The 26,037-nt window shown below is 36.4% G+C and overlaps 2 protein-coding genes across 5 annotated transcripts; one reads left to right on the forward strand and one right to left on the reverse strand.

Annotated features, from left to right (window-relative positions):
• The first annotated feature begins 371 nt into the window (after positions 1 to 371).
• On the forward strand, positions 372 to 2,571 carry LOC117204478 (facilitated trehalose transporter Tret1-like). The gene is made up of 4 exons (XM_033441914.1): positions 372 to 488; positions 584 to 846; positions 973 to 1,396; positions 1,524 to 2,571. Exons 1-4 carry the CDS (start codon positions 452 to 454, stop codon positions 2,165 to 2,167), a joined length of 1,368 nt encoding a protein of 455 aa, XP_033297805.1. The 5' UTR covers positions 372 to 451; the 3' UTR covers positions 2,168 to 2,571.
• On the reverse strand, positions 2,272 to 24,701 carry LOC117204481. 4 transcript variants are annotated; one of them, XM_033441918.1, is made up of 8 exons: positions 24,429 to 24,701; positions 16,655 to 16,778; positions 16,380 to 16,465; positions 10,872 to 10,964; positions 6,416 to 6,478; positions 5,998 to 6,081; positions 4,285 to 4,516; positions 2,272 to 3,617 (listed from the first exon to the last, which is right to left on the reverse strand). In XM_033441918.1, exons 1-8 carry the CDS (start codon positions 24,501 to 24,503, stop codon positions 3,478 to 3,480), a joined length of 897 nt encoding a protein of 298 aa, XP_033297809.1. In that variant the 5' UTR covers positions 24,504 to 24,701; the 3' UTR covers positions 2,272 to 3,477. The 4 variants fall into 4 exon arrangements, with proteins under 4 accessions (XP_033297809.1, XP_033297808.1, XP_033297810.1 ...); XM_033441917.1 differs by having other exon boundaries at positions 5,944 to 6,081; XM_033441919.1 differs by lacking the exon at positions 10,872 to 10,964 and having other exon boundaries at positions 5,944 to 6,081.
• Positions 24,702 to 26,037: the final 1,336 nt, after the last annotated feature.

Genomic DNA, 26,037 nt, shown 5'->3' on the forward strand with positions numbered 1-26,037 from the left:
ATTAATGTTCAACGTTTGGTTACCCGTGCCGCACATTAATTAACATTCAAGTAGTTAATTTCGTTATCTGTGTTGTAGATTGCGAATACATACCGGTACATATGATGGTTATTGCTTGTGCATGTACAAGATGATTGTACTATAGATATGAAATGGAAACTGTTTAGAATTTCCGCACGGATGTTATTTACGTATCTAATATATCTCGTAAAATAAGCATCACTTATTTTATGCACACACTTCCATCTATTGTAGTTGCTTTCGAAGCACGCTTACGTGGAATCATGATAATTAAAACACCTTGCTGGAACAATCGTTATCGCGGCTTGTTCACCTTCGAAATAGTTACGAAGGAAAGACTAATAGAAAACTCTTATCGATGTAATTAGGTATATCCGTCGTGAAACCTAAATTTTCCTAGCGAACAGTGTATCACGTAGCAGTTGCGAACATGTCGAATGCAAGAATTTATTTGATAACTTTCGTAGGTAAGGGAAATTCTATAAATAGTATTATCTATTTTGTATGTAAGTGAATTATTAATTTACAAATTATGATATCGATAATTGTTGCATTAAGACAGTGTGTTTGGCCCAATTAAATGCGGACCTGTTTTTGGAATGGACGTCACCGATGATAACAAAATCCTCAGTCAACGACTTTCCTTTCGAAATCGCTATCGACGAAGCCTCCTGGATAGTATCTTCATTAAAACTTGGAACAGCGTTCGGTTGCTTTCTTTCGATATTCATAGTTGACTTTCTAGGCAGAAAAATTTCGATATTGCTTACTGTTATTCCAACTTGCTTAAGTTGGTTATTAAGAATATGGAATCCATCGATTCTGGTAAATATGAAATCTGAACTTTCAGAATGTTTATTTATCAAATAATCACTATCGAATTTTTGTAACACATTTTAAAAGCATAATGAACTTGTGATATTTTTCAAACGTGATTTTTCCTATTTTTAGAATCTGTACGTGGCCAGTTTCATAGGCGGGATTGTGAGTGGCATAATTTTCACGAGTGGCACAATATTCGTGACAGAGACCTCTCCTGCACACATTCGCGGTGCCTTGTGCAGTTGCTTCGTATTAATGCATTATTGCAGTAATCTTTTGGGCTGTGTAGTCGGCTCATTTAGCACCGTGTACCAATATTCTTACGTGGCAATATCATTGGCAATGCTGCAATTCCTGATATTCATTTGGTGCCCTGAAACTCCTTATTATTTGCTGCGCCGAAAAAAATTCGCAGCTGCCATGGATTCTTTGATATTCTTGCGCGGTTCGGGTGACGTTGCCGAGGAAATGGATTCTATTATTAGAGCGGTCGAATCCAATCCTCGATGCAATGGGATATTGTCTTCTATCTTACACTTAATTTCTGAGTCAGGTAAATAAAATCTTCGAAAAAATCCTTGTCAAATTCAAAAATTTATAAATTTCCGTAGTATCGAACATAAAACGAACCTTGTCGCCAATTTCATAGCTTACAACGTATTAAGTATTCAACTTTTTAGGAGGAAAAGCTGCGATCTTAATCGGCGCAGGTGTAATGACGGTGCAAGCGTTCTCAAGTTCGATTATTCTTATCAGTTACGCCCAAACGATCTTCGAGAAGATCCACGACGTTCAACTGCAGGGGGTCTACACCAGCATCGTCTTAGCAACGGTGTATCTGATCTCGTATCTTATGTGCATTAGCTTGGTGGATCGTTTAGGAAGACGACCTCTAATGGTTATATCCACCATAGGCGTTTCTAGTTGCAGTTTCCTTTTGGCTGTCTACTTCTGCATGCAAGAGAACGCCGTAGATACCACGAATCTTCGGCTGTTGTCCTTCGTAGCAGTATTATTTTACACGATAAGCTGCTCTTTAGGATTGGCCAGTGTACCTTTCGTTGTTGTAAACGAAATATTTCCAATCTACGCGAAAGCAACGTGTATCAGCTTCTGTTTTTGCATAAATTTCGTATGGTCGTTTATCGCGTTGCGTGTCTGGAGTGAGATCATGTTCGAACACAACGCATATTCCCTTATCTTTTGGTTTATTTCCGGTCTGAACACGTTCAGTATCTTCTTTCTAGTGTTTTACTTTCCGGAAACGAAAAGAGAATCGTTATTGCAAATTAGGAAGAATTTTATCGAGGGAATGAAAAAGTGATTAATCAGGCCATTATTTTGGTTGAAAGGTGTAATGAGTCAAGAAGCTTGAAATTTCACGATTAATTATGAGAAGATGTCATCGAAAAATAAAAATAGCATCTATTAAAAAACCACATAAATTATTTATTGAAAATGTTAGAACAACCTCTTAAAAGTCCATTTTGGAACCTATGTAAACAGGTACTGCGACACATATTGTAATTTACAGTAATATGTACATTTAAGGATACGAACAGTCTGGAAATCGCCGAGTTCATATCGAAATTTGGAATCGTACATACTTTACTTCGCAGCGGGTGAATTTCGAGCAGCGTAATCCGTAATAGAAACTAGGGAACAAGCATTGTAACTCGACAATGGTGTAGTCGAATCGATACGAAATAAATAATTTTCCAAAAATTGCATTGTAAACGAGAAAGAATGTTCTCTTTCCGCCCGAAAATACAAATTTGTCTAAAAATGTATAATACAAAAATACGATTGGTCAGCTTGATTGCACAATTTTACTCGCGTTTAATGTACATTCTGTTAAAGACACAGGGATGTTCGTTCATTTCGAAACAGTATCGGACATTGGATTAAGCTGATCGATTTCTGAAGTAGTTGGAGTATTGTTTGAAGCGCTAATCTTCAATTGGAAGATCAAAGTTCGTTATCGTGACAACAGAATCGTCACAGAATGGCGTCAATATTGATCGACAGTTGCGCAAACGTTTGTCCTTACATTCAACTCTATCGCCTCTGATTCTGCACCTGTACACTTTACGGCTTCCGCGATAACCCAAAGAACCTAGCGCGTATGGCGTACCTAGCGCAATAAATGAAATTAAGACATTAATTTTGCGCGAACGTTTTAAATTTCTTCGTATGACAGTGGAGTATATTTCGCGAGATGACGCTTCTCTTGTGACAATTTTAATTGACTTCTAACGATAATATAGCACGAAATGTAATACTATCGCAAATTTAGTAAATATATCGCAAGAAAACCAAAGAGTCCGATATGCGGGTACTATCAGTTGAAAATAACCGACAGAGCAGAGGTGGCAATCGATCAAAATGCTGATATAAAGAATAGACAATCGCGTTGAGTGAACTAGCATAGCGATGGTGTTCAACCGTCGGTTTCTTGTCTCACAGCTTAGCTTGTACTCGAGGATGTCTTTTACGAGGATAAATTATTCATTGGTGGTGTGAAACCATTCGTAAGCCGCATGAATTTCTCAGAGAGCTAAGAGAACCGGCAGTAAATGGCAAGAAAATTTTGTTGTTAGCTTTCACGTCGATGGTACAAGCAGAGTCTAAACTTCAGGTGTGTTGACTATAGCTATTTTTCTGAGACAGAAGAACCTGATCGATCGTGGCTTCCTCGAGCTTCAACGAGGTCGACGATGTCGCGTGTTCGTTCTCTGCTTCCATTTGAAGTACCAACATCGTGATTGGAACTTCTGGAACATATATACGTAGACATACATGCATAGTGAGAATGTGATGTTTCGAAATTGTCGTTGATTCGTTTAGCATGGCGACAGGAAAGCACAGATCAAGGTAAGTGATAGTTGCGACATAAAGAGAAAGTATAGAAGCACATGTTACATAGAGACGAATCTAATTAATGAAAAAGATCAAAAACATATTTTCCTAGAATCTTGTTTGAATAAGCGACAAAGTGAATTCCATCAATGTTAACTCGCACGTACAAGTGATCCCTATAATTTATTCACCACTACTCTTCACCACTACACTTCGTAAGTAACAACTCAAACTCTGTGTGTCCTAGCCTTCAACTGAAACAACCGCTCTTCTCTACGATCAATTTAAGATGGAGCAAAGCTATAAACTAGGTCGACGATATAATTATCCGTTTGAACGTTTGATAATACAATAAATTGGAAATTTCATATTGCTTGCTTCTGAAGTTAATTTGTCTCATCTATCAGGCTTGTAAATGTCACTGAAATCTTATTCTAGCATTCTAGTTTGAGTTGTTAAATTTTACATGATTTAATTTCAGAAAAAATGAAGTTAAGTTAATCTGTTTCTTTGAATACAGAATAGAAATGCAGAATGGAATGGAGGTGTGCATATGCATGTAGAAAGCGGGCGTGCACTTACCGGATTTTCCATTCTGGCTGTCGGGAGCCGTGTCAGGGAACTGGACGTGTTTCCTGGATGGTCGTGCCGTGACAGGACTTTTTTCCAAGGAGAGAGTGTTCTGACCGGTCGTAGGACTCTGCGTCGGTGTTGCAGTCGCTTTGGTTTCATTGTTGGTCGGCGCCCTTCGAGAACTCAAACAAGACGTTGCAGTCGTAGTCGGCGGCTGAATGGCATACCTCACTGCTGGAACCTTCAAAGGTCACTTCATAAGACCCATTTTATAATTGAATTTCGATGCAATCGACTTCTTTTCGAAAGATAACGAGTAAACGGAGTTTTTTCAGTTTTTCTTTGAAACTGCAGCGTGAGTGCAAGATAACTGAGTTTCGTGTACGAGAGCTGGCGCGAGAGGAGTTTAATCGAAATTGAAGATCGTCCGAGATAATCTGGTTCGTGCTAGTACGAAGGTTGCGAACGAACTTTTTGTTTTATGGTGTTTGAATTAATCTTGATTGTCGCGATTCGTATTGGGATATTTTTAAGGAAACGTTTTATTACATAGTATTTTATCGAGTGGACGAACGTATATCAGAGACGAGATTGGTGCTACCCTGAATTTTCCGGATGTCAGTCATTCTGAATGACGCTTATTCGAGCAACCTTCGCTACGAGGGATGTCGCGACGTCAAACACTGTTCGAAGAGAGCTAATAATACGAGCTCGATCTGTACACCGACGTGCATGTATAACGTCATCAATAACACAATCTACATTAATCAATGTCGGAAGATACCATCAGGTTAGCCTCTTTGCTTCGGTGTGTGATCTATTGCATATAAGTACCCCTTCATATTATCGTGATAAATAATTTTAATTCGAAGAAGCCAATATGCCATACTGCTCACAGTCTTCAATTATTTAATATCAAGCGCAATTGTTTATGATTGCTTCGGATTGTTGCGTACTATTATCGTTCTTCTATGGAGTAATAAAATATTGATCGTGCGACTTATCTGTGTTAATAACACGTCATGCGATAAAATATTTCGCAATAATCTTCTTTTTTTTGCATTATACATTATGGTTCTTTATTTTTATTTTTACCGTGTACGACTTTATTGTGAATTAGTGGAATGCGTAAGCATTTGAAGAAACCATGTGAATAGCATGAAAAAGGAAACGACGATGATGGATAAGAATTCAGATTAAGCAACAAGAAAGTTTCTATTTGGATAATAAGATTGCCCGATATCGATGCTTTCGAGACCTTTTCACAGCCTTGGAGTACTAATTTTTTTAGAATAGCAGAATTTCCGGAATGGTGAGACATAATTGGATTTCCTTCGAAGAAGTTCTTGCTCGTTGTTCTTTATAACTTTCACTACAAACATAATGGGAACAATAATTTTGTGGACAGACACTCGTTATTTAAATGTCGTTCTGAAATATATTTATCACCGCAATCTAATAATATAGTTTAATAATAGTACCCGATTTCTCGGGACAAGAAAAAATTGTCTTGGGGTTCGTATATGAAATTCATATATCATATGTTGACTAAATAATAAACTTCAATGTTTTATCAGACGTTACTCTCGAACCTATCCATAATTTTCACGATTAGTTTCGTCGACAACAATACGCTAACTATTCGACAATACAGTTAGTACACTTAACTTTTCGTCCCTTATTCCGTTCCTCTTTCCGTTGAGAGACTCTCAGAATACTGACCCTGTATTCGTAGTCATCCGCGATGGTGCCTCGACCGGCCATATATTCTTGATACTGGGAGATCACGCACAACACGGAATATATCTGAAGTAAAGGATACGTGGGATATAGCCCATAAGCCGGCGCCTGGTCATCTGATAACGTAACACATTCTTTCTACCTATGTTTTATAATTGAAAATAAAAATCAAGGTCAGGAACGAAAAACAAAAGTCGATGCAAGTGAGGCGTATCGATGGTACATTATGCTGTTGTGCTTCAATAAAGTTGCATTATATGGAAGAAAGCGTATTTTAGAAATTAATTAAAAGCATACATGTTTTATAGATGAATGATTTTAATTAAAGAAAAAATTGGAATATCTCTGGAATGTGATTATTTTTTATACAAATTGATTCCTGAAATGTATATATACTCACGTTCAGGCAGAGAAGGAAGAAGTTCAATGTGTATAACATCACTTTCGTCGGGTCAAAAGTGGACTGAAACAAGATCGGGATAAAATTAAATTACTCGATTCGACGAACATCTTGTGAATGTAATATAATTAATGTAATATAACACTTCATAGTATATTATTTTTTCTTCTACAATTCTTCCTAACCATCATCGTAGTTCCTGTTTATGTTTATAGTTACTGTAATAACACAGATTTTGTCGAACAATTGAGGAATCGTTGCAATTCCTGAAATCGATTACAGGGAGGCAGTAAAAGGTTGATGTTTGCTATTATTCGCATCGAGTTTATGTATTGAGCGTAGACCGGCTGTAAAATGCTATTCGATTCCCTGCGGCGAGTACGTGGTAGTTAATACAAAAGCCTTTCATGAGGAGTAAATTTACATTGAACGTTGTTTGCATGCTGTGCTGTCTGACTTTTTAACAAGGAATCATATTATGTAGAAAAGACATATTTTAAAATTCTGACGTTGTAGGTACTATAAAACAAATAAGACTCTTGATTTTTCTTCATTATGAATAGGATAACAGCACCGCTGAATATAATAACATTGATCAATTTCGATTCGAATTGTTTATTGGAACAATCGGGGAATTCGCTCACAGATTCCGCAAATCGGTCATGATGCGAAGAAAATCGGAAATATCTCTGTCGATCCTTGATAGTTCACTGGAAATTTTATTGCGCTCGGATAAATCGGTGCAAAAGCAATACAATAAGAAAGAAACAAAATCGACACGTGTTTTCGGTCGAAGATAGAATGAAAACGTTTTGCGTTAGACAACGCTACTCAGTTACGACTTTTTAAACGCTAATGTCCGAATATTTGAGTTTCTGGTATGGCTATTTGTTTAATTAGATAATTACTGTTTAATTAGTGATAATCCGATTGTAATTATATTAAACTCGTAATATTGTTCGATTACATGTTAGATTATTTATAATTAACCGATTCCGCATATCAAGAAAATAAAAAATGTATACATTTTAACAGAAAAATGTACACGTTCTAATTGACAAACTTTGACCACCAAAGAAACTTCGCGAACAGATTTCGCTTTGTTTTATGTAGCTGCATCGTAACAGAGCCACGAAATGTATCGTTAACTTAGAGGACGAGTGCATCAGTTCATAGTAGTTCGTGTAATTACGAGCGATATCTTGCATCGATGTTACCGGTTCTCGTTAACGTTTCCGATAGGGAAAAGGCCATTAAAACGGGGAACGCGTTTACGAGTAAAAAAATGCCCGACTTCTTGACTTAATAATGATATGATAATTTGATATTCGTACATGAAAGGAAGAAAGAGGAAAAGAATGAAGAATACTTTGTCGCCGTTGTTTTTGCTTTACGAGAAAAAAACTCGACGCGCAAACAGTAAGAACGTTAATGAAGATTGCGCGTACCGGCGCAGCGTGCAATACCGTCAGATGCGCTGTTATTTCAGAATGAACTTTTGCATCTGGCCGCCTGGTGCACGGAATACACTTGGCATGCGACTCCAGTCACGTGCATTTTCCCCTGTGTATTATCGTTTACATGACTATACTCTTATATTCTCGTTTATATCGTTGCATATTTATCCGTTTCGCACATTTTCATGCATTTGTAATTCGTGTGCTTTTAGGATATATTTTGCTTCACTGTTCTACCATTCTTGTATTTCTCCTTCCAAACAGAGCGACATATGAGAACCATTTCACTGAAAAATTGAGATCTCCCCGCAATAACAGTAGGTACTTTTTAACTTGTTCTTAGAATTTTGTTTATCTTGGTATTTGTCATTATTTCGACGTCAACTTCTGTGTCTATTAACTTGGTCACGAAAGGAATTATACCTATTATTCGGCTGTTGCTTATTGATCCGATTTGAATAGGTCAATGATGTTATCACATTCCATTGTATACACGAAGTGATATAATACGATTTAACCAAGAATTGATCTTCATCACACACAGGTGGCTACAGAAATCTCAATTAAGTAGATAAGATAAGATACCGTGGTTAACGCAATTACAATACCACAGTATGCCTGATATTAACTTCGTGGAAATTCAATTATGATCGAAATTCTGTTTGTGAACGTTTTTCTATCCTAAACGGTAAAATTCGATTCGCTAAATTAATTACTTTCAACTAACGTAATTTGCGAAGGGTCGGCTTCAGTTTCCAAAGATCACGATAAACAGTCATCTCGATTGACATTTTAATCAGCATTTGGCACTTTTAGAACTTGTCAGCTCAAACTCGTGAAGCGTCGTTTTCGTTCAACAAAATTCCAGTCCCGATGATTAAATCAACAAAACTTTTCGACGCACTAATTGCGCGGTCGAAGTACTTCGAAATCTCTCGTATCCCCATGTCGAAAGTGTTTCATATATAGTTTATTAGTAGTTTCATGCTAGTGTTTCAGTGCATATCTTAGATAATCACCATGATATTTCGACTGGGCCAATTTATTTCAAATGTTTGCGCTTTCAAAATAAAAAAGAAAAAAATAATTGGTGAATTAAAATTATCAAATTACCAGAACTATATGTAAAAAGATTCACCTGTGCAAAGAAGGCACATCCGATTCATTAAAAGCGTCCAAATGTTTTGATTTCATGAATCTAGATCAGTATTACTGTGGAGTGGATATATAAATGCAAAACACGTTGGCTATTTACGTGTAAGTATCAAAACATCATGACAGCACGACTGTTGAATAGATAGACTCTTTAACGACGTCAAAACATTTTGCATTCGTGAATTTAAAATAAATTCGTTCGAGTTCTTTAACACACTACAAACATACAGAATAATTAGTTTCGCTACTAACGTTGAAATACCACGACTAAACAAGTTTTAAATAGTCTTGTTCGTTTAAATGTGTTGTAACCTTTCAAACTCGTTGATCCAGAACATCTGCATTTCCCGAGGAAGTATTTTGAAAGCTTTCAAACGTACGAATGCATAGGTAAGTTATTTGTCGTACGTTACAGCGTTACGAACCAGAAGACGCAAAGTAGGTTTTCTCTTTAAAGACATCAAAATGGGGCAGATGCGCGAATGCGCAATAAGTTGGTGCCTGAAATACATGAAAATCACGAGACAAAAGCACTCGACGCTCTCGAATCACACGGTTGAACGACAGTCTAACCCCTTTAGCACCGACTGCGGAGAAAAACGTCGCAGCTGTGGGAAACGTGCCCATGAAACGACGAAAGAGCGACAGAGGAAGAGTAAAGGAGAAAAGTCTGAAAGAGAGTTTGGATTGCTGCCCGGTAAACAGTTCATGTTCCTTTCTTATGTCATACTACGAATTCTTCGAGACAAAAAGCGCCGGACAACGGTAATTGCGTGGCTGTGTGCCGTATGAGGAAGTGCTCGATATAATCCACGAATGGCATTAAATGTCTTCACTTGTGTGCCCGTTCGAAACTCGCTGTATAAAAGTTGTAAGCTGTCGAGGGATACAATTTTAAAAATAGGCGAAAGTTTCTTATGGGCGAGTAAAGAACTTTGAGTAAAAAACGAACAAAGTTTCCCAGAGACGTACGGACCATGATTTTATCGATCGATTCGGATATCGGGCTTGTTGGGGACAGATTAGAGAGTAGTTGAACCGATTCTTCGAAAGTTCAACTTGGTTGTTAAAAAACATGCCAGAGTCGAGATTCTATGATGTAATGCGAGTTCGCTTGGGCTCGGTCCAAAATTTCTTGTTCCAATGAAGCGACTGGATAGAACGAACCTTTTTTCTCCGAATGAAAGAGCGCTTTTTTCATATTCAACGTTCCAATGTTTGAAGAAGGTCTCATTACCCAGAGGTCGTAACTTAAAAGCGTGAACCTAAAAATGAAGCTTCCGAAACTGGGTCGAAGAATTCGTAATCGAAAGCTTCTGCGAAGAATCGCATCGGCAAATTGCGGGTTAGCGAAGCGCGAGAATGCTTACCCGTGCCTTCGAAATATGATCTCTTTTGAAATTACATTTTTAGTTTTTATTCCCAATCGTGCTGCCTCCCGTGAGAGACCTCCCGTGGTTTGTGTTTTGTTCGGCGAAAGAAACATCGACGTATCATTCTTTTGGATAGATGTTCTCACCGACTGACGCAAGCCCGCAATTATCACAGGCGTATTCTCTTTCCACGAAAACCAGAAATCATATGGTTTGTTCTCACGAAAAGAGGAAAAAATATCGTAGATGGACCAAACGAAAATATTATAGAAATTTCGTCATGACTTTCACTGCTAGATCCATTTCTTTTATATGAAACACGTAATGAGTTTTTTCAGGCTATTTATTTTGTAAATGTACGTAATATATCGAGTATTTTTAGAAATTCCGATATTTTTTATACATATTTTATTCTAATATAAAACCATCTAAAGTTATTTTCTTAGTATATCTAAAGAAAATTGTACTTACCGCAGCGATGAACAGGTACAGGGAATGCCCCACATCGATAAAACAAATCGTGACGATGACGATGATCCAGGGTATGAGAAAGACACGTTGATCCTAAAAGACGTCGATCAAAAGTGAACACAGATGAATGGAAAAGAAGAAGGCTGGTTTCGAGGGAGTAGTTTCATAGTCCCTCTTTAACTTTAATATCTTTTTTCCCCCTTGTTTATCTGGCGTCCTCTGGAAACATTCGATCCGACTCGTTGCATCTCGCCAAGGTAAAACGAGGAACACTGTCGAAGTAAAGTCTACTCAGAGGGTTAAGAGTTTAGACGAGCTCTCGACGGAAAAGGGTGGAAAGTTTCTCTTCCATGGAGTAGGAAGACAATTGTGTCGTCTTTTCTTAGAGTCGCGAGTTGTTACGTTAGACTAAAGAAACGGTGCAATTATGCACAAGGCCGTAATAATTTACCGCTGTTACGCTTATGGACTTAACTCCATTGCAAAGCCTTGAAACGACTATTATCTAAGTCATTTCTTCTCATTTTACAAAATAATCGATGTATATTTTAGGACGAAGCTTTCTGAAATTAAGTAAATTTTCTTATGCTTCGTTATTAATCCTTTGACGCATACTTACATCATGCTATAAAAATTCATAATATTAGATCTTTTGGTTAATTTTTAGCGGAAAGTGAAAATTCATTCTATTCCTCAATTTATTATGCTGCAATGCTGTCGTCTGATTTGTCATTAAATGTAATTTGATATTTCGTACGAAGACAAAGGAGATCTTAAATGTTGATAAGTACTAGACGAAACAATGACTTGCAAAGAAGGTTCGAGTATTGAGAAACATTGAGTATCGTTTTAGAAGCCAAACGAGCTACTTTTGTGGCTCGTTTTATAAACTCCCGTAAAAATGCAGCACGTGAGACAGCACTATGCTTACGTAAACTCACAGAGAAACAATTTTCCGTCTTCAACTGTATTCCCGAAACCAGGCTGCTTTGAAATGCGATTCAAACAGACTAAACCTCGTTTGAAGTTTCGTTACGTTTGCCAGCATATTTAAGCCTGCGAATATCTTGTGAGAAAAAAACTGATTTGCATATCAATATACAACATATATTTTGAGTACGGTGGTTTATAATTGAAACTGTGTATTCTCATGTGAGTTTTTGTTATAGAACACACGTCAGCTCGTATCATTTTTTTCGTAGCATGCGTACACACAGGAACGAACAAACGTACTATAATTTGTTTCAGAGTATTCTATATCTAAAAACTGTGTTACCCATTGCGAGGATGTTAAAATATAAAAAATTCTAAAAGTGCGTTGTTTCGATAGACCTCGCAAAAAAAAAACAAAAATATTAATGTTTTCGTAGAATATGTGTTTTTAGAGAACACAATAGATTGTGGGTATCTCATACGTGTACACACTTGTTTTTGGAAATTCCAACTAAAATATCGTGATACGCAACGTGTTAAAAATGATGGATGCCGGATGACAAATAGCCGAGCGAAGAGGGTGAAACCGTGAAACCCTGAATTCGAGATCTTGGCGAAATGTGGCCATGGTTATTCATCGCCGGTTACTATCACGAAATAAACGCGGTAGTTCTGCCACAGAATGATTAATGGACGTGTAGATCGATACGAAGAAGAAATGTCAAGTCGACTCTGTGAATTTAGTGTCGGGAATCGCGAATTTGGATCTATCAATAATTTTTCTCGATATCGATAAGGCAAACAACAGCCTCTTTTTAATAAATATCTCAATTACAGCCAAGTAATTAGAAAATTAAGCGACGGATAGGAACCATATAAGGTATCTGTTAAATTCATTTACTTCTTTTTTCGTATACAAAGACAATATTGAATCTTGTTTAGCAATATAAATATAATTTATTTTCTCTAAATTCAACTTCTAAATAGGTAGAATTAAAAAAGCACGTTTCAAATTTCCAGATGTTATTTTCAACTTTCATGCATTTAACTTAATGACTGCAGAGAATTGTTTGTAAGACGTATCGAACTTCAAAAATATTACAGGATCTTTAAACTACCAAGTAAGATAAGTTGAATTTATTACATAGAAAGAGAGAGAGAGAAAGGAAGAGAAAATAAAAGATAAGAAATGTTTTAACAAGATATAGATTTCATTTATATTTTATAAGTTCGCTGTAATTCAAATAAAGCGAGTTTCTATTGATGATAGAGAAGAACAATAAATATTTCTTGTAAAAGGAAATACTACCAAGGAGACGAATCTTTTTCCTCTCTTTATCGTTGTCCTCGATGGACGTGTAGACACGAACGAAGGGGCACTTCAAACCGATCACGTTGTGCTTGTGTTTTACGTAAGAGAACTGTTCGCAACGTGAGTGATAGTCGTGTCGATTGCATGCGAAAAGTGTCGATAAATCAGCGTCGTGACGAAAATTGATATTTCTACTCGGGTTTACGGACGTTTTTCCATGTTCAAAGGAGCATTCACTTGGTGAACGTGTACGATTCTGACGACTGATGGATGCGCCATCGAGGCAACATCGAGATTAACTCGCCGAGCTTAATTGCGTTAACGTATCACGGATTCGACGGAATCCACTTTGAAAAGTTAGTCTCTCTCCGGGGTTAACAGAAGCGTTTCATCGCTGCTCTGTAAATCCCTTGCTAATGTTCACCACGGATTGGTTTCTAAGTTTCATGCGCGCTGATGTGGCAACAAAGTAACCGAGCTGCGTGAAATCCTTCGAAAGTACAAGTAAAGTAACCTGCTTTTTCTCTACTTATATTTTCTTCGACAGAATCCCCGAGGTATAGATCGTTCACAAGCTTGGTAAAAGTTTTTCAAAGACCGCAAAGTTTGTGAGGCGTTAATGACGTCCATTTTTCAGCATGAAAGTGTAATTAAATATGGTCTCTTACTTCGTGTAAAAAAAAGATTTAAGAAAGCTTTAAAAGTATAAGTAATTTGATCTTGTTTCTGCGATAATCTATGAAGAGGTCATTACGTGCAAAATGAGCTTGTTGAATTGTACTTATTACCTATGATACGACGTTTCTTATCTAATCAATTATTAAGGTATTAGTTCAAGAGGTACGTAATGAGCTATTTGTCCGTTGTGAACGATCAGTGAAAGATGTTAAGGATGTTTCATCGAATTATTTCTATGAATATTTAACGAAGAAACGTTCGATTTTGTATGACGTCTTGTTTTGAAAGATAGGTAACGAAAATTCAATTGCGGGGCAAAACTGCGGAAGGAATTTCGCGGTTGGTTGATGCCAGCCCGGGGATGTTGTCTTATCTCGCTCGTAAATTTTCTGTACCCTCGTTGACTAGATACTACGTCAAGTATCTCTCCTCTGTCCTTCCCCTTCCTGATTTCAAGGGTTGTTATAACGAATGTTTTGAAATAACTATACACTTTAATTACCCTTGTCCTTTGTATTTCTTTCTCATAAATGACACGTTTCTATCATTTTGTAGGCGACAATGCGTAAATTATAACCATAATCTTAAAAATATGTTGTTCTTATTATTGCTTTTCGTATTTGTCGCTTCCTAAATTAAATACGAGTACCAAAAAAAACCGTGTACGAATGTGTGTAAAATGCAGGAACGAAATAGAAAAGGATTTCGGCATCGAGAGATATTTCTGAAAACGATATTTTTCTCGATTCGACAAGCTGGAACTTCATTTCCGATTTGCCTTGATCCTTTCGTATCAGGAGATTCGTGCTTCTACTTTCTCCAAGATGATGATAAAAATTGCATCGCTCTGCCTTGAAGGTCGGGTTTGTCTGTCATTTGAGATGAACTAATAGCAAGATCGATACGAGGGCGATAAGACGATTGAAGGACAAAATCCCAGCTACACACTGAGTGCACTGAGACTTGCATTTTCTTAAAAAGTAAAAAAAGAAAATGGAAGATTATGTAGAAACGAATTCCTTGGTTAATAAACTCATTTGTGTAATTTATAGTGTGAAATTAATTTGAAATTAATTCGAACGTTAGTTTCCGAAGTTGTTGTAATTTAAAAATCAAAATGCGTCACCTTATAGTGGGTGACAGAAGTAAAGCGTCCGTGCCGAAAGTAATTTCAATTTATCGAAAATTATTCAGATTTATTTCCACAGGTGCTGCTTTAAATTCAATCCCCGGCTCCCCCTTTCTTTCTTATAATCGATTTTAGGAAAAACAATTTCCAACTACCCGCGTTTCTCCATCTGCGACTAAATCTGATACAAGAGGATCGGAAATCCCGCACTTTTCCCTTAGTCGCGTTTTTATTTCCGTGATTTCTTTCCACTTACGTTATCGCGGTATCCTCTTTTGATATTAGACATAACGATCGAGGGATCGCGCGCAATTCTACATTTTTGAATGCGGAGTTAATCTTATCCCTGCTAACAACTTCCATTTCGCGCAAGAATCACGTGCCACGGGAATGAATACTACGGTTTAATACTGGTGTGCGTGCAAAATACATCTTTCCAGTGTAAAATTAGGCGAATGAAATACTGGAGAAACACGAAACTGGTAGATTCTAGAAATTTAATTAAACAGAGTCATTTGTATCTAAGAATAATCGATTTTGTAAGAATGATATAAACGAAAAAAAAAGTATTTACTTATTGTTTGGTAATCTTTTCTGAATAACTTACTAATTAATTATATATTTAAGAGATTATAATAAATTGATATTATATTCCATTTCAAGTCTAAGTTTGGGACGATGGAATTTTCAAATTATACGAAACAGTATTCATCGAGCTTCTTTGATAAAGCAGGGTTCTCTATTGGTACCAAACATGTACGTGCGTACATATGTTCGAAATGTTGTACGACTATATGGCCTATACACCACTGTCGCTAGCGATGCTAATTTGCTTCAACCAGTGACCACCCAAGAAACTCGTCGATATTTCAATATGAATTTCCTCCATTTGAAGTAAAATGCTACATTGAGGTTTAGTATTAATATGTAAGTTTGTTATTAAATATGTTCTAAATCGAATATCCAGAAATATATTTTTATTTTCTATTTTCTTATAAAAGTTAATTAAAGCAAATGTACGACCTCTTTTACGGTTCATATGTTACTTTGAAATAAATTTTTCACTCTTAATCTTCCTGTTTGAAATGTGCTTTGCAAATGACATTATCCGGGGCTTTAATCCGAACTTCTACTTAAGCTTTACCGCGAATTTAAACCGACAAGGAACTTTGAACTTCTCTAATTCAAAAGAACGCGATGTGCATCGGGAAATTTCAGACAATATCTGTCGTAAAGAAATCTAAACGACGAGGGCTTTACAACTGTCGTTCTAAATTCATCTGTCTACAATTTAACTGCAAATCTTTCAACGAACGAGAGCTCGACAAAAGTTTTCATTCAAAGTGAAAATGCATATTTACGTTACAATATGTTACAGTACGTACAACACATACAATACGTTGTGGCACAAAACGCGATGGGATTGTGTTAAAGCGTTATGTTTGGAGCATCTTACCTTACAGAGGCCATAGAGCAGCAGGATACTGCAAATCACACCGCAGCACGAGCATATAAGTAGCGTCACGTTAAACCGCACTGTCGCTGAAGGAATAGAATCATGTTAAACGTGAGATCTCGTTGCTTTCAATTTGCAACTCGAGAATAATTTCAGGCAATTACGCGTGATGAATTCGGTTGTACCACTTAGTGACTTATATTACGGGAATAGAATTGGAGAATTCTCTCCCGGTGCATCTACCGTGAGCATTGTTGTTACAGCCAAATACTCACTAGGAGATATGGTGTCTGGTTCTAGGAAGCTGGTGGATTCGGGTAACGAACGATTCCCCCGCAGATATTGACTCTCCCCCTGGAGCACTTTACCCGTGGTTAGCGCCAATACGGTAAAGTAAATCTGAAACAGAACAAATAACGGCCGAACCATTCGTCATGAATTATTCTGATTACGAGTTTACCGAGAAAGGTACATTGGTTGAAACAACTTGGGGATCGAGCTCCTCAGGAATACCGAAGCGCTAATTGAATATCGGAAATGAAACAGATATTGTGTACTTAATGTAGTAATATCGGTATCGAGTATTTAATCTTCTTTTTATCCAGCGTTAAGTAATTATACGATGTCATTTTAACTTCCACTCGCTTCGTGCTTGAAACTGTTACTATTTTACTATCGAGAATCAGTTCGTTTGAGTTCCTACTCGTTCAAAGTAAAAGTTCGGTATCGTGTTCTGTCTCTGGCCAAATATCAAATCGTGGTTTATCTTTGACTTCATTAATTAATTAGCCTAAATCCGTTGAAATTTCTGTGTAACGTGTAAAGGTACGTAAAACGTCATTTAGTGCGTTCAATTGGCATTAACTTTTCAAAAATTATCTATCTCTAATTACGTTTTGATCGAAAATTGAATTTGAAATTTTTTCCACGAAAAGGGGTAAGTTTTGTTCGAGGATTGCCTTTCTTTCTGCTCCATCCACTTCAGTCGGATTGCAATCGGATCCTTGTCGATTGATCCACTTTTGTTCCTTTACTTTTTATGCTCGAACCTCCTCCATGGAAACAGGGTATTGTTTTGAAATTGGAATCTTCAACTCTTCAGATTGCATCCCTCACGAGTATCCACTTCATAATACAGAACAAAATATTTATAACTTTATGATCCCAAGATCTTACGTCCCCATATTGTGCCTGATTTATCTCACATATTTCGTATATTTCGTACATTAATAACACGAACATAAGTTACATAACACGGCTCTAAGTCCCTTTTACATTTTGTAGTTTAATCATCTCAGACCTCGAAACTCATTTTCAGCCTTAATTAGTCCATTTCATAAATCCGTGCTCATAAACACGCAACTTACACGTTCTTTGATAGAACTTACGTAATTCTCTTAGAAAGTAAGAATACAAACATTACTTCACCTCGTTAAATCGATGTGTTCGCTATAGTTGTATTAAAACAACAGGTAAACAAAGTTTCGCCGCAATCCAACGTCTTTAGGGCACGATAAAAAATGTAGCCATCGATCAACATTCCCAATGACTTTTGTTCGATATCTACGCTCTCGAGGGAAGAAAAGTCGCTTTCATTTAAAAAGCACGACTTTACTAAATGTACTTCGGTATTTCGCGCATTTGTCAACATTTATCATTCGTTGGTCGATTTGACGCGCGTTATGAATCTTGCGTTGGTACGCGTATATACGCGTGGTACACAGGCACGAACCAGCTGAAAAGGATGAGTAAGTGGTAAAAGGCGTGCTTCTTGAAGGGTGCGTCGCGTCACTCTTCTCTGTTCTCCGGACGAACGATCGATCCAACGTGACAGAGGTTATTGAAATTGCTTTCCCCCTCTCATTGTCTCTTGTTGGGTAGTTTCGCTGTCCTTGGACCAATTTTGTCATTTTTTACGCTTCTAACGTGTTGTCAAGTTTGCGAACGTCTAAAAACGTGCAAAGAAAGCGTTCGGTCGCGTTTCTTTGATCTTGTACAGTTGCGTGCTTCACACTTCGACAACCTAACTGTACGTAGGTTCTGTCCTAATTTAGAAATAATAATTTCTAGAAATTTTACCTTACATACGTGGTTTACTTTTGTTAAAAATATGCCAGCTGTATTGCATGTAAAATTACATAAGAATATTACGATATATTTTAAGCGCCTCGTAGAATTCCATGTTTAATGAAAACACGTGTTACGAGCTTACGTAAAACTTGGCGTAGTTCGTGACATAAAGGATCGCTTTCAATGACACGGACAGAGTCGCTTATTCTGATACGTTCAAAACACGTTCGGCTTAATTCAACTATAAGCGGATGATAATATAAAATGGCAACTAAACATCATCAACTAACGGGCGAACTCTATGGTCCAGAATTAATGAAGGTTAAACCAACGAAGTCTAGTAAGACCTTCTGCCCCCTTTCTGTATGTAATAGCAAATGGAAGGGAGATTATCATTCATGGTACTAAAGATAAAAGCACCCTTTCAGTATTTCACCATTAAAGCTAAACATATGAAACGTCATTTATTCGTACCCTGATGCAGAGATGAATTATCGCATTCGTATTTCCATCCTCGTATCCCGTATGACGGTATTTGCATTTTTCAGGTTTCGATCGATACAAATCGGGCATACAAAAAATTTTCATGTCAAAATGAAACAAGAAATATAAAACGGTACTGACGTTTTGGTAGCGTAACGAATAATCGATTGGGGCAAGAATGCGTAGAATATTTGTTCTATTGTATCCGATGTTATATCCTGCGAAAAACATAGAACTTCATATATAAATGTTTTCGACAATTCATCAAAGATATTTTTATTTCTATTTTACTCTGTGTTATTAAAAATACAACTGGAAACGCTGTTCTACGATATTTCCTTGTATCGCGAAATAAACTGTAATCAAAGCAATATCCATGGAACCGCGCTCCTCCCATCGAATTCAATAAGCCATCGAAACTGGAGCTATACCCGTCATTCGAGAGGAAATAGGGAGCGAAGCTGGTGTAAAAAAGACGATCTACGAGGAGCTGATAGCCCATTTGAAAGGACGAGAGGTGAATTGTTGGCTTTTCTACTAGGACCGACCGATATGACTTTTTAGCTAGAGGAACTTGATAGAGAATTTCTATAACGATACAAGTATAACGATATTGGATGTCGAATATAAGTGGTATCCGTGAGAGTTCGAATTTTTTATTCCCTCTATTTTCTATACACATGCAATAACTTGCTTCTAAAATTCGGAACTTAAGAACATCGTGTTGTTTTTCTGGAAATATTAGTCTGCTTTTTTATCCTACTCTATTTTCTCCTAACATTTTTGTTTCCTTTTCGTTAAATGCTATCGAGAGATAGGGAAATAGAGATTTTGCGCTATGACGCAAATGCAGGAACAGCTTCTCTCGAAGATAGGTGGAATTCTTTTCTTTCCGCAGTTGATATTTCTTCTAAGAAAATTGTCTTCGCTATTTTTGATAGAAATATTATTATTAGAAATGATACAATTCAAATTTATCACAATAATCTATCTATGAATAGAAAATTAATTTGTACCAGTAAAAGGATGTTTTTTTGATAATGCTTCGTGTAATCAAAATACCTGATCGTCCAAATTTCGTATTTCTCGCCTCCGATTCTATTAAATTCCGATCTTAATTAATTTAACATAACTTTAATCATTCTACAAACGCAACAATATTAAATTACCAATCAGGGAAAGTGTCAGATCTCGCGGTTGTTGTACGAATTAAAACGACCATGCGATTTGCTGTGTTTCAATTAAATCGTGCCGTTTATACGTTGAAGCGTCTGATTACTCGATACTTTAATCCCTTTTGCACGTTACTTTGGATGATACTTTAATCCCCAGGCTCGATACAATTTATAATTAAACAGACATTAAACTCTCTATATGCCTTTTAAAATATCCATAAGTATCACGAATGCAAAAGCCTTTTGTTGTTCGTTAACAATCGAACACCACAGAGAAATTTGCGAATTTTTTTGTTCAAGATTATGCTTAAAATCCCTTTTACTCCTAGTCGGATCACGCTTCGTGCAGTATGAAATTCTCTAGAATAATAATAGAAAATCTCTCGAATAGTATTTGAGGTGGGTATTAACGCTTGTGTAACGCGTGATTCTTGTTGTTCCAGAAACGTTTCATAGAAATGGATTAGTACATGTAAAAATATCAGAGTAGATAAATTTGCATCTTTGTGAAGACATTTTCGACAATGATACGTAGAAACGTCTGGGGTGGATCAAAGTTATAATGGAATGTTACCCGTAGTTATTCTGGATCAAGTTAGATAACTTTCTAGACACGGTACATGTTTCATTAAAAGTGAAGCTCTTCGGTTTGAGTTAATTATTCTATTACGAACTCTTGCAAAAACTCTTAATTCAAGAAATTTTCATTCTTGACCAGCAGAGTGAAAGGAAGCTCGAAAGCAAATTTTAATTTACTTAGGTAGGTACATTTATTGCCTGGCGTTTATGATTTATGGAGAAGTTCCCTCTTCCCTTAAAAATATTTCATCTTTCTTTTCATAAGTTTATACGAATTGGTCAAGAAAATAACAAATATTATGCGTAGTGTCACGTCATAATTACTTAATGTATTCGAAGTTAGTGTATCTCACAAGTTTGACTTAACTGAAATAAATTGCACTTTGCAACCTGATCCACGCAACGTCGGACATCGGGTTCCTTCATCAAAACTTTTTTAATTCTTATCTCCCTTTTTCTCTCCCCCTCCTTCCCATTCGAAACTTCAACCCCGTAACAAAAAAATGTCAAGTAATAAAGGTTCAAAGGAGCTTCTTTTTCCTGGTATTCCGCTGCAATCCAGTCGATTTGGTCACGTCTTTATGAGGCATCAAATATTGCCGATACAGCTGTTCCACCCTCTTCCCGTAATTCCAGTCTAAATTAAATTTCGTTACTCGATATCTTCCATTTCATTTTAAAATCGACGAAGTCGTCGCGTGAGTTTAATTCGTTCGTTATTCCGGGAATTATCGTACGTTTAGATAAAACTACTAATTCTCCTTTAAAATCTTTTAATTTTTTTTTTATATTTTATCATATCTTTTCTTCAGGGAATGTGTTGCTAATTGGGTGTTTTTAAAACTTTGTACAATCACACGAAAAGCCATAATATTTTTCTATTGTAGTCGTGTGTATTCAGCATTTATCTTTCGTTTACTTTTCCACGTAGATTCTATCGAAATTTGATCAGCGAACTAGGGCAACTGAATTTTCGTCCTCTTCCAGAGGAACGAAAAATTTGCAATTAAACTTATTCGCCACATGTCTTAATTTAAATCGATTCGGTATGCGACCTCGCTACTTGATGTCGTGATTAAGAATACATCGACCTCTATATTTCCTATCACGACACAATAGAAAATAAATAGTAGCTGGTATGGTCCTTCTATGTTGCACGGGTCAATGTAAATGTAGCCCGGGAAATATAAATTTATTATATTCATTTTTATCAGATATAGGTACGTATACACATATATTTTTTTTTATCGGAAAGTTTGACGATAAATGTACATATTTGAAGCTATCTGACGTAGAAGGCAATATCGTAAATATATGATGTCGAAGGTGTTAAAACTAGCCCGACAGGGACATATGGGTTCGAAATTTCAAGAAGTTAATTCTATTTCAAGCCACTCGAAGCAATTAATTCTGTTGCCGAGTTACGCCTGTCGTATGTGTGAGAAACTTCCCGATATAGGATACCTTTAATTTAATCCGATCGATGGAAACTATATTTATATCCATTCGAAGCTATAATTAGGTATACCGAAACACCGAGTTCGGTGTTCGTGTGTTGTTTGTAAAAAATAAAATTTATAAAGTTATCTTCTTTGAAATAAAGTTGCGAATTCTGAAAGGATGTATTGTTATTGAAATTTCGGTGATATTTATGAGTTTAATAAAGGGAAATCATGGAGGTATGTTCCTCGATGCATTGTCTATCTAAATGAAGTTAGTAAAATCTGAATGCATGTCAAAGCTTTTTATCGTGAACTCTACGTCGAACACGAGCCTTGCAAGCTTAGACGAGTCACTGTAGCAGAATGGTGAACTATTAATTTTGTACACAGTGTGATATATAAGTTTACCTGTTATAAATTGTGTACTCATTGTCAGCGTTAAACTGATAATGTTTCAGATAGGCATTAAAAGTAATGTATACTGCTACGAAACGTTTGCAAATTAATTTCGAATAAATAATTATTATAATTTTTTATTACGCAAAATTAAATAAATTTTTCACTATTTGCACAAAGATTGAAAATTCATATTCAATCGAGAAAATTCAACGAATAATTTACCTAGTTTTCCAAAATCCAATCTTTCGAATCACGCTTCGCGCCCGTAAACTACAGTGAATGAATTTCCAAAATTTTGGTTCAAGTCAAATTCGCGTTGAACGTTATTGATTTTCTGTCATGTTTTGCAGACTGTGAAAGAACCTTTAATCTTTTAATTATTTCCACAGAATTGAAACATTTCAATTGTAAATTTTACGAACCTAATTAAAGAATTTCAATGCGATTGGCAATTAACTGGTCACTGTTTTAAATGTATTTCGTAAGAATGAAAAATGTTCGGTAGTGTTTCTATGTTTGATTCTTTCGAGGATGATTCGTGACTAGAGCATGTAACGTTTAGGCAATAATAGAAATAGGCGTCTGTCTACTTTTTACGATCTTCTGCGTAAGTGCTTACAAGCATGCAATACACTTTATTACGGTACACTTGTTTACAATTATTTACGATTCGTCCAAGCAATAAAATACATTAATTCTAACGAATGCATATATTTTTCTGTTATTAGGTACTATATTTATGACAGTAAAAATAAAACGAATCAGAAATGTCCTGGTTATTAACATTTTTCTTCCTCTTCTTTAATTTTTTGTTGATTAAAATATATGTATATTATTAGGGCGGAAAACGCTAGGAAAGGAACAAATCTTGCTCGTTTTACCATTGCGCATTTATACATTTTCTTTCAATTAATGCAGCAGCTTGATACGGTTTAATAAATTTCTTGTTACTACTATATAGCGCAAAGCTTTTACATTTTAGCCTAAATACATTAGAAACATAACTACAATAATTCCTCGTTTAATTATATTTAATTTTCCCCTTGCATACGGTAGAAAACTTTGGACTTTTACCTATTTATTTCCTTTGAAAGGAAGCTGGGTTCCTTTCCTGAGATTGTAATTGAATGTTTTTCCGCTACCACTGCATATTTTTAATGAAATGATGCTTGATGGGTACGAATTTTTGAAAACGTATATCCTTGTTATACACTACTTTGACTACTTAAGGAAAATTGCGTTTAAATGAGAAAATATGAGGAAACAAACAAATAAGTAATTAAAAATTGCTACTTATATTTAATGTAATGCTTTCATTTAAGAATTTCATTTCAAGCAATTAATACTTTTTCGTAGTCCCCATCGTTCAAATTTGAAAGATAGACGAGTTTCAATTGTATATTACAACAACAGACAACAACAACAGATAAATTGTATCAATTGTGTGTGTTAATGCAACCGTAAATGTATCATTTGTCGTAATGAGTCCTTATTGTGAAGGAAAAAATATTTTATTGCCGCGATAAGAGTATAAATCCTCGAAATACGTTTACTCTTTTCACTGTGCACGCCAATATATCGTACTTACTTGTTTACATTTTTTTAATACCGTGTATTACATACTGGCAATAAAACACGTACTTTTATCGCGTGTACGTACCAGCGTTTATCATGCTACTGTTTCACGATCAAATATTTACATTTCGATTGCTCTCTCAGTTGACAACGTAGTTACGTTTTCAACGAAAATATGTCACGTTTATGGTATTGTATATTTTGCCTCTAAATACATATTGCTTGAGAAACATTATCTTGAAAAAATGTAGACAACTTGTCAATAAGAAAGATATCTAGGGAATGTTTCGGGTAGGATAAGATAGGAATAATAATACGATACTTACTCCGGAATAAATAGCACAGGCGAAGCTACCCCTCCTGACTGAACGCCAGCAGCAACAGGATTGCATGATAGCCATGCTTTAAACGCGTGAGTGATCGCACATTACACATACATCCAATAGAAAAATTATTTCGTGACACGTAAACTGGCGTCTGCTACATGATCATATATATAACTCATGCTGTACGGAAATAGCAAGACGCAAAAGAGGTGAGCAACGACACCAAAACATTGTTGTTCGATCGTAAGGACCGGCACGTGTGGTAGTTCGACTCTCACTGCCGGCCTTTACGATGTTCGCGGCGCGAAAACTCCAGCAGGCGCATGCGCACTCGCCGTCGTCGGTCAGTTTGTACTTTTTCAGCTGAATAACGTGCTTCGTATTAGTTGACACCAGCTGAATAACATGCTTCGTATTAGTTGACACACATAGAATTACGTATAGCAGGCACAGCGTTGTACTCACGTAGAAAGCATGTAGATGAGATCATACTCTCATGGGACATGCATAGAAATTTATATGTATAGAAATTCTGAATGCTAATGGAAAAAGTTAGCCCCTGAGATACGAATTTCAACAGCATTCGAATTCGTCGAATCACTTGCTAGAGTAAACAGAGATTGATTTTAAATCAGGGATTCCAGTGTATGAGGTGTAATGGATGGAAACTATCGTATGGTTAAAAAGATAGTTGTTCGGACAAGATGTAATATTTTAAGGGAACTCGAAAATAAAACATACATTTTGTGTAACTTGTTATAAAAAGTTTTTAACGAAAAACGACATTTTTATGATATATGGACTTTGATTTCTTTTTAAGACAAATGTAAATTTGCTTCGATAATCATAAACTTTCACGAATGATCTTACCGTTTCGCTAGTGCGGAGATAAAGTTGTGATTTCCTTTTCTTGTTGCACGACAAGAAATTTTTCGCGAATTTGCCCTCTAAAAAATGGGTTTCCGTGACAAGGTCGGCATTTCGCTCAAGCGGACGAAGGAAACGATCGACCGTTTCGCGAGCCTCCTTACATTTTATGCCAAGCTCAACTGCATTCCGCCTTATGCATATTTAATCAACTCGGTTTTCAGCGTTTTGTGTATTTTAACATTCGGCATTTCTAACCGGTAGTTTGGACAAATTAAAAAATGAATTACTCTGTCTGAACGTATCCTGAACTACTTTTACCTCCTACACTTTCTTTCCGTTTCAGAATTCACGATTCCCCGCGTTTCGTGGCAAATTATACATTTTATTGGTCGACGAGCATCAAAGCTTTATGCACAAGTCGTAACATTTTCATGCTTACTAGTGATGTTTAGATTATAACGTCCATACCTACTGGTGATCCCTTTTAAAGTCACTAACAGCGGTTAATGATATTCTGGAACATCCAACATTTATAGGACAACGCTCATAACGTTTCGAGTTTCGCTCCCGTACCTTCGACAATTACAATGGATGAAGAAGGTTCCGAGGTTTTCGCTGCTCTGTATAAATCAGGACACCTGTAGACAACAGAACCTATTTCGTAGAATTTATATCGCGAACATTGACGTAGAGGAGAATTCGTTTTCACGAAGAAAGGTTATCTCACCGTAGACAATAG

This window comes from Bombus bifarius, unplaced genomic scaffold, assembly GCF_011952205.1.
Source record: "Bombus bifarius isolate JDL3187 unplaced genomic scaffold, Bbif_JDL3187 scf7180000007978, whole genome shotgun sequence".
Taxonomy (NCBI): Eukaryota; Metazoa; Arthropoda; class Insecta; order Hymenoptera; family Apidae; genus Bombus; species Bombus bifarius.

Bases quoted from the DNA above. Each gene is read 5' to 3' on its own strand.
- LOC117204481 (XM_033441917.1), bottom strand. From the start codon at position 24,503: ATGGCTATCATGCAATCCTGTTGCTGCTGGCGTTCAGTCAGGAGGGGT. The intron at 16,466-16,654 runs GTGAGTATTTGG...CTATTCCTTCAG, and splicing joins ACCAGACACCATATCTCCTA to CGACAGTGCGGTTTAACGTG. The intron at 4,517-5,943 runs GTTAAGTGTACT...TGACCTTTGAAG, and splicing joins AACGGAATAAGGGACGAAAA to GTTCCAGCAGTGAGGTATGC.
- LOC117204478 (XM_033441914.1), top strand. From the start codon at position 452: ATGTCGAATGCAAGAATTTATTTGATAACTTTCGTAG. The intron at 847-972 runs GTAAATATGAAA...TCCTATTTTTAG, and splicing joins TATGGAATCCATCGATTCTG to AATCTGTACGTGGCCAGTTT. The intron at 1,397-1,523 runs GTAAATAAAATC...TCAACTTTTTAG, and splicing joins ACACTTAATTTCTGAGTCAG to GAGGAAAAGCTGCGATCTTA.